We start from the raw sequence: 17,792 nt of genomic DNA on the forward strand, positions 1-17,792 counted from the left end.
CACTGGAGGAGTTAAATCCCATTTGGAAGCAAACCAGAAAAACAGTGACTTACAAATGGTAACACACTGCTTAGCGCTTTGTGGGAAATTTCCTGGAAAATTATCAGGAAATTTCCTAATAATCTATTTAAAGGGTTTGTGCGGCGTGCTCGCTGGACCGTAAAGTGAAGCCCGCCAACTACACTGATCATATCTTGGAGCCATGAATTCAAAAAAGCATGGGAACAGTTTTAATAAATCACATTCTTTGGTCACAAATTATATCTCGTCTCCAGGAGTGAGAACATTTTTTCTCTCTCTGGCTGCTTTGGGACTCCGTACAGATGCGTTCATCACCGTGTTTTGTTTTTGTTTTGTTTTTTAAAAAGAATACAAGCTGCTATCAAATGTTAACTCTTTATTTGAATAAGTAAAAAAAGGTGCAGGTATCACAGGTATCATCTGTCTTGCTGTTATCCTTGTTGCATGAAACACACGGTTTTTAATTTTCTTCTAAAATATATTTACATGTGAAATATCCTGGTTTTCCAAACGGTCTAATTACTTTTGAGTCATGTACAGAATCCGAATCTAAACTGGTGATTAAACATTTATTAAAGTGCTTTTTTTTTTCTTTTCTTTCTCTTCTATCATTGCAACACAAAACGTCTTTACATAGAAATACACTGTACAGATCTGCATGTCTGTTGTGGCGTGGCTGGCTACCTGTTTAACAGCTGCACGTGTCTGCAGGTGGACTGTATCACAGAAGTCGTAAAGTACAATTAGTTCATTATTTTGTCTTTGAAATACAATTGGAACTTGACATTATCATACAAATAAATAGTAGTCATAGCCGGGGCTATAGCATGCAAACATCAGCAATAATGTTTCTTCAAGCAGTAATACGTTTCATTACTGGTGATGCATTTGAGCGGGGTGCAAAAGTTTATCTTAGTGTTTCCTTATACAATTTCTACCCAGTGTGTCTTCGCTGTATGAAATGTCTCAATGATGCACACTACACAACGCTAATTGAAAAAAAAAAAAATGGTTGAAACATCTGACCCGTGTATCAAAACAAACAAACAAACAAACAAACAAAATGGAAGATGTGAGAAAAATGTGAAAAACTACTCCTTGTCCATTTCCACATACTGTGAATGGTTGTCAGGGGATTTGCTGTGAGTTTTACTCAAATGGAGTTTGACCGCGTGATTACTGGCAAATGTCCGACAGCAGAGCTTACATTTGAACTTTGAGTCAATGTCGTCGTCTGTGACCAGAGCCTCCGTGGCTCTGACGCTCAGGGCCTTCGACAGTTCTGGCTCCTCTACCTTGGTCTGGTGCTCCACGGGCATTTTGCACATGTCTTTGATTTGGAACCCGAGATGAGATTCCAGATGGGAAATGAATGTGGTCGGTGACCTAAACTGGGAAGCACAGTCATTGCAGTAGAAGACCGGGTGGCCTGTGTCCATGTTCTTCAGAAATTTGGTCCCTCCGGTTTTCCGCAGTTGGTACTTAACATTTGCTAACCAATGGCTTATGGTGGTCATGGAGAGTCCGGTGAACTTGGAGATGTGCATGCGTTCCTGAGGGCCGAGGTCTGACAGCAGGTATTTGCCCTCAGAGGTCAGGAAGAGGCTGGAGGCAAACTGAGCTTGCAGGATGAGAAGGTGGCGAGGATTCCAGTTTGACTGTCTACCTTTGCGCTTGTGGACAGAGTAAACCTCCGCCGACACGTCCTCAAAGCGCCGGACATCCGATTCCAGTTTCATGGTCGGGATCCTTGACGGTATGGAGGGTTTTGGTGTGGTGGCTTTGGGAAGAACTTTAACCATGTCGGCGATGTCAGACAGCGCGTACTTCTGCGGCATCGGGGTGGAAGGCTTCAGGAGGGAGGAGCTTGTCTTGCTATGTTTAGATTTGGTCAGGTCGATCGGTTGGTCATCGTTGACAAAGAGGAAGGTGTTTTTAGGCCTGTTTCTCAGAGGATTTCCAAGCGTTGCAGCCGTTTTCTCGCTGCCAGCAAAAATAGGCAGGGTGTGAGGAGATAGTTTATCTGCTCTGGAGTTATTGGGCTTATTTGCTTTGCCCAGATGATTGTTCAGAACTGACTGCAGCGCACTAAGAGGGTTTATGCCAAGTATATCCGGAGTGTCACTGAGAGGCTCTGAAGTAGTGCTGCGTCCATTGCTGGCAGAGGGGCTCGGTGTCTTGCCTCTGTCAGAGAAATCTGGGCTCAACTTCCCTTTGATCGCCTCACTCCCTTCATTCACACAGTCTGCATCAAGCTTTGAAGAGAAAGAGGAATCATCCTGACAATCGCTGTCATCATTCTCCACCAGATCAAACTTCATACTCTGACTTTCTTTACCATCGCTAATGCCAACCTTTTCTTGTTTGATGTCCACATTTTTATGCTGTCCCTGGGGAGCCTCAACTCCCACAGCACCGTGGTATAACTTCCCCTTTGGGGCAATCGGTCTCAGCTTGTGGTTAAATGTCTGCTTGAGCTGAGTGGGGGGGGATGCAGAGAGAGGGGCGCTTTTGATGATCCCAGAGAGCTGATAGGCAGCATGAATGCTGGGGTAGGCACTCCAGCTCGGGGTCCCCGTTTGAGCTTTGTTGATGGCAGAGGCCACTGTGTTGGCTAACGATTTAAGAATGTCCCCTCCTCCACCTGAGTCCTGTTCAAGATCTTCCTCCCGAAGATAAGGGTACTTAAAATCCCCATTGCCCGCCTTTTGATCCTCACTCTCTTGCTTGTCCTCTTTAGCTTGAGTTTCCTCCATTTTGTCTGATGTGCCTTCCCCCTGGCTATCCTTCTCACTGCTCCCGGGGGAAAGATTTTTTGGAGACAGCTTCTCCCCCTCCGTCTCACTGGCGGCGGGCTCGGCTAAACCCTGGATCTTCTCTATGGCCAGGGGGTCAAGCGCTAACTGTTTACCCTTCTTAGAAGCTGAGTTTGTAACTTTAATGAAATGCCCCGTAACCATCATATGTGAGGTGAGTTGCTGAAGCGTGTCATGGGAGCTTCCGCACTCCATGCACTTAAGAATCTGAGACTTGCACGTTTCAAACTGCCAAGTGTAGCTCGCTCCATTCTGATAGCCGTAGCGGTTACTGTTTGCATTTGAAATGGCGGCCCGTTGTGCCTCGGTGTATCCGGACACTCCAGTCGTCGAGTCGGGGGAGCAAGGCCTCACTGTTTCGAAGGCCCGCTTCTTTGCTGGTGGCAGTAATTTGGGTGTGATTACTGGGATTGGCTCTTTTAAAGGCACCTTTTGGTAATGTTTAGTTTTAATCATATGGACGCTCAAATCCTGCAGCGAGTCAAACGAATGGCCACAGAACATGCACTTCAAAACTTTCTGAGCATCCTCTTTCCCTTCCATGTCTTGCAAATTGCGTTTCCTCGATTTAGAAGATGAGGCAGAGGCGTTGCTCTGCTTGCTGTGGTTGTTGTCCTGGTAGTGTCCGCTCTTGTTCATGTGGACCGTCAGCTCCACTAGCGTGTCATAGGCAGCGCTACAATCTTTACAGCGAAAACGGCTGGCGCCCGTGAACACCGAGCCGCAGGGTTTGGTGCTTTGTCTGTACAGGTGGACGGAGCTGAAGAGGTTAGGTTTGGATGGAGGCTTCGGGGAGAGTGTCTGCTGTAAGGTCTTCGACAGAGCGTCCTGGTGCCAGTCGAACTCACTCTTGGTGCTTCCATTGGTGCTGTCACAGTTGGCTTTGCTGGTGTTTTTGCCAATTTTCAAGTCCATTCCTATTCCTGTCCAGTAGGAATCAGAGAGGAAGTTTGCATAGGCGGCCCTCATTTTCTGCAAGCTGTTGCCCATCTCATCTTTGTGTTTGGAGCCGTGACTTTCGTCGTCCCTCTGGCTCTCAGGTGGCGAGGAGTTTCTGAAGTCAGAGAGTCTATCGCTGCTGTCGCTAAGGCGCGACTCCAACTCGGCCTCTTGATTGGAAAGGACACTGATGGGAGAGTTCTGGTTGCTGTAACTGTTTGTGCTCTTGTTGTCCAGCTCCCTGTCCTCGGAAACTTTCGGGCTGGTTTTCTCTGAGCACTCCTCTTCAGTTTGAGTGTCGTTGTCGCCGTCTTCCTCGGTGATGGAGTCATGGAGGGCACCGTCCTCATCAGGCATGTACACTAAAAAAGGAAAAGAGATGGGAATGAGTTCTATTTAAATATTTATAACAACATTTTAATCAATTTATAATTAAATTACCCAAATCTGGCATCAACAAAGCCATTTACGACAACATAATGGTGGCTGCTTTGTGCCCTGGGAGGTTCTTGAGTACAGCTGGACAAAATGTCTTTACTAACAGACTGCTGTTGGTGTAGCAGCACGGTGTGATTCACGACAGGCCATTGACTTAGTGCTGTGTCCAAGGTTTTTCTGGCCTCAAGTTGATATGTTTACAACGATCATTGGCAACTGAGTGACAAAAGGGAATTGATTCTTCTGAGGCCTGTTAACTGTTATTGCAAATGACCTATTCCATTGTGATTATGGATGCCTAAAACTGCAATGAAAATGCAAGCCTTGTACTCTGGGTAGCGTCTCTGCTTCCCTGAAGCCAAATGTGAGCAATGTCTCAACGCAAACTGAGACATTCTAATGTCCCACATTGCTCCATCAACAAATTAGAGGGCTTGACTGAAACAAGATGAGAAAACATTACATCAGCAGACTGCCAGTATCACAAGCTCCCTCTCGATATTTAGCAAATTCAACATCAGGAAACTGATCTTGTTGAGAGCAAAAGAACAAAATATGTTGCGAATGTGATTTTCATTCTGGTGGAAGAACTGATTCAGTGAAAGGTATTGAAACCAGACACTTAAACAAAATTTAAAAAGATCGCCAGCAATCTGTCACATCATTATATTTTCACTGACAGTCTCATAAACAGCAATTACTTCTTTCATTATTCACCTGTTCATTCTCCCAACTCATACAGCACAAACATTATTGCTTTAATTAACAGATAATTAAACAACAGTATTTCTAATTGACACATTTCCCATCATCCAATTAGAGGAAACTCTGACTCAGCGTGCAGGATGCGGCTGCAGGCTCTGCTTGACATCATGTGAACGCGGCTACAGAAGAAGAAAATGTCCCTTCTGACAATAACTATTCCAGATTATTTTAAATATAACCACCCGGCTACCCGCGTCAACAATATCACGACCAGCGTTAGCATATCTTTGGAAGACACCCTGCGATAAATGCTGTTTGTCAGTGTTGTCACATATCTGAAATATATTCTGCCTCGTAGTCATGTTGGAAAATGTGCATTTTGGGAGCGACATGGCAGATGTGCTCAGAGTTAAATATGAATGGGACATAACAGCCCTGTCCAGGCACTTATGCATTTCATGTGGTTAATATTTCTTTTCTCAATAGAGGGCACACGGTGAGGGGCTGTTGAGGCTGAGCACTCAGGCATCCCACACCGGGCGGCCCGGAGAATGTCTTCCTTCCCTTTGCTTTCTGAAAATAAGACTTTTTTTTTTCAATTTTTTTTTTTTTTTAATCAATATTTCACAACTGCCTCAAGAGAAACCCTGAAGGTGAATTGCTTGCCAGCTAATGGACAGAGATGGAGATGGGGTTCGGACTCTCAAAACAAATATAGAGAATGGGGCCTCATGAACAAGAGCCTACACACACACACACACACACACACACACACACACACACACACACACACACACGAGATCCCCAATGTGCTGTGACCTTGATCCACCGCAAGAGGGATGTTTTGATTGGCCGAGCGAGATCAGTGATGGCCTCTAAAACACCCTTGATGCTAAGGGAGAGCGTTTTCAAGAGCATGGAGGTATGTTTTATTTATAGTCTTATATATAGTATTCACAGTGAAGGAGAACACCGACATCTATGACAAGCTTCCAGTTGATGTCCTCTCTCTTCAAAGTCGTCACTAAAACTAAAAGACTGGTAAGAACAAAGTGGGGAGATGAGTTTTTCTGGTCCAGCGACGGTTAAATGAATATTGCTCATTCTTAGTACACGCCGGTACAGGAATAAACTACTGTCTACATATATTTCTGTACGTTTCACTACACTAGTACTATAACGTCATCTCACAAGCTCTGACTCAGCACAGTCTTCCTACAGTTTAACCACTTTGCATTACTGAAGGGATGTGAACCACACAGGGTGTTTCTAGTCAAATACAGGCCTAAATACTGTATGTTAGATAGTAACATTAATTACTCAAAAGAAGCTTATTGATGCTGACAGCTGCCTTATAATCAGACGATGCAACAGCAGAGGTGACGGGAGTGTAATGAGAGGACGACCAGGGAGGCCGGGAGATCCCAAGTGAGAGTGGGTTCAGGTGACGTTAGCAGAGACAGGAGAGGCCGAGTACACAGCTTACACTTGAGCAGCAGGTTAGCTTATTTACTAACGAGCGAGCTACAAAATCGCTCAACTTCCTGTAAGAACTATTCAGAATAAAGCTTGGATTCATTGTGTGCCAACTCAAGTGCACTCTACTGGAAATGTGCACGGATGACTGCAACAGCTGACCTGTCTTCCTCATAACATCACACCTCCTCATTTAACTTCAGTAAAGGTAACTGTTGTTCCACTTTTGTTCACTGGAACTCAAAAACAATTCCCTCTCTGTCAGGCACCACTGGTGAGAGGCAACTCCAGCATGGCGGCACGGAGGCTCTGCTGCTTACTAGTGTTTCAGCAGTGTAATTGCAGCACCTCACAGACAGATGTGTGTGTGTGTGTGTGTGTGTGTGTGGGGGGGGGCTGGAGCCTATCCCAGCTGACATTGGGTGACAGGTGGAGTTCACCCTGGACGGGTCGCCAGTCCGTCGCATGGCCAACAGGAGCAATTAGGGCCTCAGTATCTTGCTCAAGGACACTGGACATGGTCTCCGGGAGAAGTTGAGAAGCGAACCAGCAATCCTCTGGCTGCTAGATGAACATGCTAACCCCGAGCCATGACCGCCTGCCAACAAAATCATCATAATAAAAGCAGAGCTGATTTTATTTTGAAGGCGAGATCATTTCAAAGGATGCGCTTTGTCTTTATTTTCTCCTCAACTTTTGTTGCCCTGCATTCATATTCTAGAAAACAGTGAAGTAGAAACAACATTTCTCAGCGCTACTTTCACTGTCAACATGGAGAACTTGTTGAAAGTTGCTGCTTTAGTTGGGTGTCACATTGTCACATCCCTAATTTGAGCGTGCATGTTTTTGTCTTATCTCGGTATTGGAGGGTGGAATTGACAGAGATTAACAGCAGCCCTTCCTGCTGTTCTATGCCTTTCTATCAGATGCCCTAAGTAGCAGACATCCAGAGGCACCAATTAACCTGCTGGCAGGGATCGCTCCCAGATACTCGCATGTCTAACTCTGCTTCTCACTCCATTTGTAACTCTGCTTTACCAGCTCTTGCCAAGCCGCATTACTCCTTAACACAGGTTCAGATTCAAGGACACAAAAACTGGCGACGCCCACAGAAGATTATGACAAACTAGTTAGGCCAAAAACATGCAGAATAAGCTGCCAAAATGTTTCATGAAATAAATAAAAACTTTCTCTAAGGCCCGTTTTGCACATCTCACAAAAAAACAAACAAACAAATAAACAAAAAAAAAAGCCTGCTTTGAAAATGTCTCGGAGTAGAAGCGGGGCCTAACTAGCCTTACACAACAACAAGCTGGCATGCCTTGCCGGAGATTTAGCATGTCGTAAACTGCTGTAAAGCCTCCAATCTGTGTCACTATAAATTTATATCTTCAGACAGAGATATGCAAAGGTCAAAAAACCTGAGGTGTCCATCATAAATCAGGCAGATGAAGTGTTTATAACCTTTATCCGTTAAAGCAGACTCTTGGCATAGCACGGCCTGGATTTACAGAAGCAGCACCCTCTTTCTCAGCCAAAATGCTTTTTTCCTTACATCTAGAGAAAGCAGCTAACTGCAAACGCCACGGTAGATTAATTTTACTGCTACATCCACAGCAGCATGTTGTCCACCTGGATTGCTGCTGAGAGCTTACATGACAATATATTTAGAGCTCAACTTAAAAGCATTTGTATCTTCACTGAGCACAACCCTCTTCTCCCTGTGTCTATTCAAGACCTGCCAATCATTTCAGAAGTGTGTGCCAGCTGTAAAAAAAAAAAAAAAAAAAAAAAAAAGGCATTCTGTTTGCAGTATTAACATTCCAGCAGAAAGTTATGCGATGGTGAGAACATCAACATTTATCCCTTGGAAGGTCAACATTTCCTTCATTAATCTGACAAGCCACAGAGAGTTAGCAGCCTGAGGAGCTTAGCTAATGGACAGCTGCAATACCCACCGCAGGACTCTGAGTATCCGAGGTAACCCTATCTTCAGAGAAGATTGGGTAATTCATAGGTGCCAGTGACAGCCCTGCATGTCTGTGCCACTTTCCCGAACGCTCACCAGTTGTCTCAAGCTACAGTTTTTGCTGCTCGCAAATCAATATCTCTTTTTACTTCTCATTGATTGCCTAGCGGTGGGACCAACCTAAGCAGGACTGTTATGACATTTCTAGATTTCCCCCTGTCCTTGGAACAATCAATTACATGTGCATGGCAATCAAAACCTCTTTGCAAAATGAACCTGCTCCATGACATTTTCATCTCCCAGATTTATGCCAAAGAAAAAAAAAAAAAAAAAAAAAAGGAAAGAAGAAAAAAAAAAAGGCGGAAGAGGGCTGCAGGATAGAGGGAGCACATGTGAACCACACAGGTCAGGAACAATCTCCAGGCTGCCTCGGTAACCATCACCTGTTTCTGCTTTCACTCACATCTAAGTAATGCAAGCAATTAAAGTCATTCTTCATCCGAAAAAAAATCATCAATTACTCGCCCAGAAATGTCTTGAATACATTATTTTTTTCCTTTTTTTTTTCCTCCGCGTGATTTCTTGGGGAATTTCGAATTTAAAAATAAGGAAATAACTCGCTGCAAGTGGAGACCCAAGATTAACAGCAGCACAACTCCTCCAAACATCTGTTTAAAAACTCTCAGATGAATCATTCCAGTTTAATCCGTCTTCTTTATCCAGCCATGTGCTAAATACTACACAAACACTTTGATGTGCGCTGACAGCTATCAAACTTCAACAGCCCAGGTGCTACGCCCTACAGTGTGGGACCATGCACGTGTGCTAGCATATTCTCAGCTAGCATATTCTGTTGAAATCCCACCTCCAAGCTTGTTGATCGGGCAGATACAGAGGGTGCGATCCATCTGTGTTAATAGCAGGGTCCTGGCCATTGAATGAGCTAGAAGGCGGGATTTTAATAAGTAGAAACACATGCACGTGGTTGCAATCATTACGTGTAGAACCACAGCGGTTTTAGTTTGGTAGCTTTTAGCACAAATTTGTAAGACTGGATAACAAAACTCTGCGATGCGTTTGACAGTCTGCAAAAACAAAATGATGTGTTGTGTGGTTGTGTGGTTTTGCTTCGGCTAATATTTTGGTCTCCATTAGCGTCCAGCAACAAGTATGTCGGTAGTATTTTCTACGTTCTGTATTTACCAAGCTGTCATGCGGGGGGGGGGGGGGGGGGGGGGGGGGGATAATCTCCATGAATCCCAGCCATCTAAAGGTGAATAACAGATAAATGCTAATTTTTGGGTGATGTATCACTTTAATTGTGTCTGTAAACTCTCATCTGTAGTTATAAATAGGTGTGAAATGTCAGTCACAAAGTAGCTGCTTTATAAAAACATAATTCTAAAACAAAGTAGCTCTTTTGTGCCTGCAATGTTAGAAACAAGATGTTTATGAAAGCCACCATGATGTCTTCAGTGAGCTATCATTAGAATGAGATGCACATGCCACAAGGTTTAATATTTGACAGCCATATCTGACTAACTCGGTGAGCGGTGCACGTCAAGATCAAACACATACGTTGTCAGACATCCTGATGATAGTCTTGATGACACATCTGAAGTTAATTCTGAACAGAATCACATGAGAAATGGCGAGGAGCTAATTCTGAGCCCTGGAGCCATCTGTAAAGATCTGTAAACACCTTTCTCTTCATTGCTCCCTGTCAGGAAACAAGTCTCCCTGAGCACAAGGACACTGCAGAATAAAGACAGAACAATCACACTCGGGTTGCTCTCTTTGACAAAATTTGTCTGGAGGTTAATTGATATCAGAGAGTGAAATAGTTTTTGACTTGCTTTTAAATAGGAATATGTCATTAGCTCCCATCTAACCCGTTATTTCATCTCGGCTCTTGTGTTAAACGACTGACGATGCCCTCAAGAGACTTCACAACTACAACTGACTCTTGTAATGTTAGATATTTAGTTGAAAATGACCGTCAGAGCATTTTGGTACACACTTCTGCAAAAGAAAAATGACATGCAAGGATCAGGCAATGAAAAAAAAAAAAAGGAGGGGGGGGGTTTACAAGCAGCTCTGAACCGGTTCTGCTGGGATCTTTCTGAGGACTACAAAACCATCAGACGGAAGAACTCATGTTAATTTTTGTATGCATGACGGAGATGTTACTTAAAGCGCATTACGTACTTCACTAAACACAAGTTATTCATGCAGATAAATGCCTTGCTTTCATACACCCTCAACTTTAATATTTAATAGTCTAATATAATCAAATAAAAACCAAAAAAAAAACCAAAACAACAAACCCCCCCAGACAGACAACTCTGGGACAGATTGTGAACACAATGTGCTCAGATGGACCCGCAGCCAGATTAATATGATGGGATCGCAAATACGACACCATATCTTGCCATCTGGCTGTTCATTTGGGCAAAAAAAGATCACAATAATTATGGCAATTAATCAAAAATGTTTTCACAACCAACGCTCTGTTAACTAAAAACAGTGAACCTTGGGATGCCAGATCTACACGCAAATAAGTGTGTAACTACACAGCTACACAGATGTGAAAACGTACCTCACGGTACAAACGCGGGAGTGTAAACGTGTTGCAGGGACGCTAATCACCGCACGTACCAACCCGCATCAGCCTGCCCTGCCAGCTGCGGGAGCCCCTTCCCCTACATGTGGTGACCGAGCCATGTTGCTCCTTTTGATGCCCGCTAGAAGCTTCTGCTCAGAGACGCATCAGTCAGCCTGGCGCCTAATTGGAAGTGAGCGGTCGGAGAGCATTTGCAATCTGCACTCCAGCACCTAAGTCATCACTTTGAACGTGCCACAGCCGCCGCATCACATGCAGCAGCCTGGTGTTGCATCTCACCAAAGGGTCCCCCATCAGCACCCGTAGAGACAGGAACCACTAATTCTGTCCTCCAGACCTTCTACACACAAGCATCACTTCTGACACTGAGGAACAGATTTGATTGTTGTGACTTTTTTTGTTCTGCAGTGGTAGAAAGTACATTTACTCTGCATTTAAAATCCACGACAAAACAAATGGTAGCACACCGGTAAAAAGGCTGGATTACATTAAGAAATTCCACACCATACGGATTAGAGAACATCCTGCAGTAACAAGTGTTTGGTTGTCAGCTCTTTGGCATTTTCACACCCTCGAAACAGTTTCCGAACATGGAATCAGAAACCAATTCACCACAATGTGATCTAACCTCATTTGTCTGTTCCAACTCTGTAGTTTGATGTTGGCACTTTCCACTCAAAGCATTTTTACATCAAAAAAACAAAACAAAACAAAACACAAATTAGAATTTGACTCCCACAATGTTGGTACTCGGCAGCAGAGAAGTACTGAAGTTAGAGTTTTCAAATTATTCTTTTACCCATTAAAAAAAAGTATTAGATTAAATATGATACGCTGTGGTGTTGGATTCCCATCTGCATGTCAACACTCTTCTCCTCAAATCAAGTCAACCTATAAATGCATAAAATAACCAAGGAATTATTTTTAAAAAAAGGATGATTACTATTTCAAAATGGCCTCCTGTGATGTAAAGTACATGAACACATCAATAAAAACCATGCCTGGGCCACCCAGCACCACGAAAATGTTTAATACATCAAATACGCCTTCAATTGATAGAATTATACATCGGGTTTTTACTGTGTGGTAGCACATCTTTCACGTATCATCTGGATACCTTTATGTCAATAATTCCACAGGACAGACGCGGCAGAAATCTGTGACCGACAGCTAAACTCGAACAAAAACAGAGAGAGAAAATATTCTTAGTTGTCTTTGGCATTTTGATGACTCAACCTGTTCAAATTATTTAAAGCCGTTATAAATATAGTGCACACAGCATGTCTGTCCCTGGTTTGTCCTCTTCTGCTAACAAGCAAAAGGTAAACATAAACAATTATGGCGAGCGTGCGGGATAATGGTGCTACTGAGGAGACTGAAAAGACTCAGTGTATATTTGTCAGATTATAGATGATCTTTTCTGCCCTAACTGATACAAAGTTCCAGTTGGCGGAGCAGAAGCAGGGCGGCTTTTTTTTCTTCTTCCCTCCTCCCCCTACGAGCAGGATGGGAGCAGCCTTGCGCGGCTCTGTCACTTGGTTTCTGAAGAGCTTGTGACACGGCTCTCCAGGAGCGACATGATGAGGTCTGATGGTTCCTTTCTGCAGAATAGCAGTTTACCCCTCATTCACCCTTATCAGAGAGTGAACCCATCATCTTACAGTACGCCACTCAAACCGCTTCGCATATTGGAGCTGACCAGTCGAGCAAACAGGGCGGTACTAATAAAAGACCATCTTGCTTCGGTTCAAATTTCCCTGATTGAATGTCAGTCAGGAATGTTTGCGTGGCAGCAGGGAGGAAAGTGGGCCATCGTTTAAAGGACCACTGCCTTGCACACATGAGGCCTTTGTTCTGCTTTTATGAGATAGTGAGTGAGAGGTACGGTGGCCTACGCTCGCCTACCTACCCCGCGCCTGCTGGTCACGTCCGCTAGCCTGAATAAACAAAGAGCTTTATCACTCCAACTCAAACACCGGCGGATGCTTAGTAAACACTTGCTTGGTATCATCCTGTTGTAGCCTGCATCAGCGGAGCAACACTAACAGTCTGGCTGCCTCTCACTTTTACATCCTGCTGATGTGATAGTTCACGATATCAAGTTATATAAATGAATACTTCTGAGTACTGCAGGTGCACGTCACTGGTATCAGCAGCTACTGGGGCTTTTTCAACAGACTGGTATATAAATGTATTGGCCTGCTTTTGATCAAGTCTCTTGTTTATTATCAGGAAATGGTTAATTCCTTTAATTTCAAGGTGTTAACATGCATTTTTTTAAGTTTGTACGAACTGTGAATATTTTATAATCTTACGTAACATATATATGACACGTAATATTACTGTAAACGGATAATATTGGCATCTGTAAATATCAATTATGGGCCAAAACAGTTCCAAAATATGGGCAAGTAAATAAATAAATAAAAAAATCCAATATTTTGCGTCTCTATTAAATACCACACTCAATGAAGTGACAACACCATCTTCACGTTAGCACGCTGGCGTCAGTTAAAGAGGAGCAGTAAAGTTCAACGGCAACAACCGTTTGAATTTAAGAACGTTTGTACGAATGTGAAAATAAACAAGCATTCCTTGTCCTTGTCGTTATAAAGCCGTCAAACACTCTGCAAACATTTAAATGTCACTTGACAGCAATGGACTATGAACCGGAAATCTAAACTGACATAAACGTATCAAAATGAAAAAGGAACGTTTCCATTCTGTTCTCGTGTCCTGAGACTCCACGCGTTCAACACTTCTTAGCATTTTCAGGCAATACCGGGTTTAGCCACCAGGGGTAGTTGTTCTCTCATGCCATTTAGCATTAAAACTCATCGTTTCACCAGGTTAACCATAGATGCGAGCTTAACGTGATTTAAAGGTGCAATTAAAAAATAATTATTCTTTGTCTGTTTTTGATGTTCAGACAAGAGACATGACGGTATGACAGATAATAATTAGAACCGAATGAAAAATAAATCTAAGAAAAAGTGAATTGAACACTAGATCTGTATTAAAACACTTGAAGGACCGGCAGGCGCCCTGGTATCACAAAAGCAGCCAATGGCGAGTCGTCTCTACTTTTTTGCTCCACAGGCTGTGTTCCGTTCAGGCGTCCCCTGAGTTCCCTGGATGTATATACAGCACATACAGTCCCTGCATCATAAACTTTGTATGAACCCTCAACACCAGCCGCCATCCCCAACAACAACAGCCCTCCATCAAGGTCAGGCCGTGATGAATCTGATAGCGCAGCTGGAAAAGACTGTGTGTATTCTATTAAAACAATCTGCATTTGACTGACTCTTCCTGCCGGCTCCATCCCTCTATGGCTCTTTCATTAGATTCTGGACGGGCTCCAGCCAAAGCTTTCCTTGTACAAGCAGTTTTAAGTACTTTTCGGCAAAGGGAGGCATTTTTTTTTTTTTTTTTTTTACATTCCAAGTTCATTAATAGTAGATTGCCACTTTTTCCCTTCATTAAATACAATGAGGCTACAGAGTGGATTTGCAGCTGAAGCGTGGTACTGTCAGTTTCTATTGGGACCAAAGGCTGCTTCATGGCAAGCATAAAGGGAGAGAAGCAAGCCCGCCAAACCTGGAGCTCTGTGGGACAAGATGAGGAGCAGTAAGAGAGGCAGAAATGCTTCAAAACAGCCCCCCCCCCCACTTCCTCCTCCTCCTCCCAATTCATTTTAATGGCAAATTTAGGCCCGCTGCATTCTGAAAAGTGCAAACTTCTGGATTTGCCTGGTGTGCGTTGTCACTTTGACAGCCCATTCTGAGAACAATGGCTGCCCAAATAGTGAAATGTGTTGGCATCCAGTAGTTGAAAGTTTCCGCTCAAAACAAGCTTTCTGCTGTTTGTGGGTATTCTGCTGTGTTCATATCTAGATGTTGATTAGAATGAAAAACAGGGAATTGGGCTCCCAAGAGCGTGCACGCGCGCACACACACACACACACACACACACGCACGCACACACACATATCAACCACTGGAGGAGATTGACAGTCTCTCCAATGAGCCAATTATTTCTGCTCCTATAAAAACTGGTTAAAGACTACAGTCATTGTTAGAATGTCTGAGTTTAACCACTGATAGAATTTACAGAAAACAATATCATTTAAAAGCAGGACTGCCCACCAAATACTGCTTTTTACAACATGACAAAATATGATTAACACTTAAATACGTCTGGGAATTAAAAGGAGAATGTTTGTTTTTGTTTTTAAATTTTGTAAGATTATCCTCAAGTCACCTACAATCAAGGCCCCCGTCCCACGAGCACACGCGGCGCCCGTACGTGTGGGATACATGTTCATTAATACCACACAAGTGCAAACATCTCAAAGCTGTTCAAATATTGCCACTGGAAAAGTCAGAGCAACAAAAATATTTTCTCTGTGCAATATCCTCATTTAGCCTACGAGTCAGCGGCGTGACATTTCTAAGGTGTTCAGCTGTAATAGAGGAGGAGTAGGTGCCGACTGCAAGACGACTGCAGAGCCTTTTTATTCATTGCATGAGAGAAAGTGGTTAATTTATTGAAAAGAAGGTAGGCGGACGAAGCAGCGGAACGGAACTGATACCCTGCATGGCTGTAGGTTGTGCACTGAGGGGGAGGGAAGAGGGGTGGATAGGAGAGAGAGGGAGGGGGGGGGGAGAAGGTTGAGGGAGGCGGAGACCAGAGCGACAGAGGAACGGTTAATGGAAATGAGTGACAGGCTTTCAGAATGATTTACAACGGGTGGCGCTGCGGCAGAGCCAGCGCTTGATGGATGATCCTGAAAGACGGAGACGAACCATAAATCATGTCTTTGAATCATTGACAGAGATAAAGGAGGGGGAGAAAAAGCAATGGCATTGACGTTCATTCTTCCAATAATGTACATTGACGAGTTACACTACGGAGCCTTAATTAAAAAGTGAACATGGGTCTTCTCCCTCTCTCAACTCCCCCCCCCCCCCTTTCTCTCCCCCGCCCCCCCCCCCCCCCTGGCTATGCTCCTCCATCCCTCTCTACTCTATGGCGATATCAATGGTAATTAAAGATGCAGTATCCCCTGTCCCATAGCCACTTCCTCCAGTTTACCACAGCAGCCAGATTAGATAAGTGCTCCGCTAAAAGATAATGTCACCCTTCAACAATATCAACGAGGCTCTGGCCCATCTGTTTCTACTTCTGCGCACACACAAACAGAGATGAGAAGAAGAAAGAGGCAACAGCTTTATCTTTAGAGGAATTTTATAAATTCTACATGTTCCCATTAACGGTGCAATGCTGTTGTAGTGTTGCACCTAAGAGCATGATTAGGAGGCCACACGTGGCTAAAACTGTACTCCGCCTCCTGCAGCAACGCACAATGCAAAAATATGTTTTTACTAATTGTGTAAACACGGGACAGTCGATTGAAAAGGGGGGATTTTTTTTTTTTTTTTCAAAATCACGGGGAGATGCACAAGATCATTTTGTTTTATGTATAAAAACTCTGAGGTCTTTTGCGCTGTAAAAATGGCACCACGTAAAACCAGGTGAAGGTTTAGTGTTCTATGAGTTCGTGTTTGCTCTTTCGTACCTTATCAGTACCCATCTGGGTCTTAAAGGTTGCAACAAAGTACAACTGATCGAAACTAGCGCTTCTCCTTTCCACTTAACTCGCTTCCCTACACGTGGACTTGTTTGGGATGCTGGAATCCATTTGTAATGCTTCTGATTTAAATTGCTACAGACTTTCAACTGACTTTAATGCGGACAGCAGTTTGCTTGGCGTGGGATGAACCAGTTCCAGACGACTCAAGAGAACGTGATTTTGAAACAGAACTCCTCGCTCCCAGCACGGACAGCCATGCCACTGTGTTGATATCCGCGGGGGAGGGGTGTTGCTATGACCTAAGGGAGCACTGTTAGCTCTGGGAAGCGGTAGCGACTCCTTACTATAATTATCCATGAGGAAACTGATTTTCTTTTTAAACAAATTTGTACAACAGTAAATCCAAATTGACTTTTAAAAGCAGATGGTGAGTCCATCATTTCAATCTAATTTTTTTCTTCTATCGAGTTTTGCACAATAATTCTTTTAATAAAGACCGAGTAGGTCAGCTGACCCCAACATCATTTAATAGTTTTTGGTAAGGAGTTGGTTGGATCTTCACAGCCTAGCGAAGTTAACCGCTACACTAGTGAGTTTGCATGTTATAGCTGTACAAGTAGTAATTTTTTATCAGCTAGTATTTTATGAGCGGTTTAGAATTACTGACCTGTATTATGTCTCGGATGGCAGGTATATCTATTTCCTGATTGCTAATCGTTTTATTTCTTTTACTGTAAGAGCCCAGTCTCTTTCCTTTGAATCCATGAATGATTAATTCCGTTTATTAATTCCAGTTTCCATGCACGGATTAGCAGCAGGTTTAGGACATTTGTTATCAAATGAGAGGCCGCAGGGTTCATTTTCTGTCCCTGACCTTAACAGTCTCCATTATTAGCTCACAAAACTGCAAAATTTAGCATCAGAGCAATGAATTATTTTCCTTCCTCGGGAAAAAAGCACCACTGCTTCCATCTTCCCATCATCCCACTGTTAAAAATTGTGTTGTTCTGTCTTGAGTGCAGATGGCACTTTGATAAACAGGAGGAGCCCTGTAGGAGCAGAGAGCCTGAATGAGTGGCATTCCACATCAGCTGAGCTCCCTTAAAGTGCACACAATAGAGCAATGAGGTGAAAGTAATCCTAAACATCTGTCTTATGTGTCCTACACGCACAGGCTGTTTGTTCAAGTTCTAGGAAAGACATTAGCAA

At 43.5% G+C, this 17,792-nt stretch overlaps 1 protein-coding gene across 8 annotated transcripts in view; it reads right to left on the reverse strand.

Annotated features, from left to right (window-relative positions):
* Nucleotides 1-400: 400 nt before the first annotated feature.
* The window catches only part of tshz2 (teashirt zinc finger homeobox 2), a 127,657-nt gene continuing 110,265 nt past the window's right edge, over nt 401-17,792 (reverse strand). For all 8 annotated transcript variants that reach the window (XM_086213188.1, XM_086213194.1, XM_086213187.1 and 5 more), the window contains one exon: nt 401-4,138. In XM_086213188.1, the coding sequence (XP_086069314.1) occupies nt 1,113-4,138 (3,026 nt within the window). In that variant the 3' untranslated portion in view covers nt 401-1,112. The remainder of the gene's footprint in view (nt 4,139-17,792) is intronic.

Source organism: Aulostomus chinensis, chromosome 9 (assembly GCF_037954235.1).
Source record: "Aulostomus chinensis isolate RoL2024-O1b breed Wild chromosome 9, RoL_Achi_v1.0, whole genome shotgun sequence".
Lineage (NCBI taxonomy): Eukaryota > Metazoa > Chordata > Actinopteri > Syngnathiformes > Aulostomidae > Aulostomus > Aulostomus chinensis.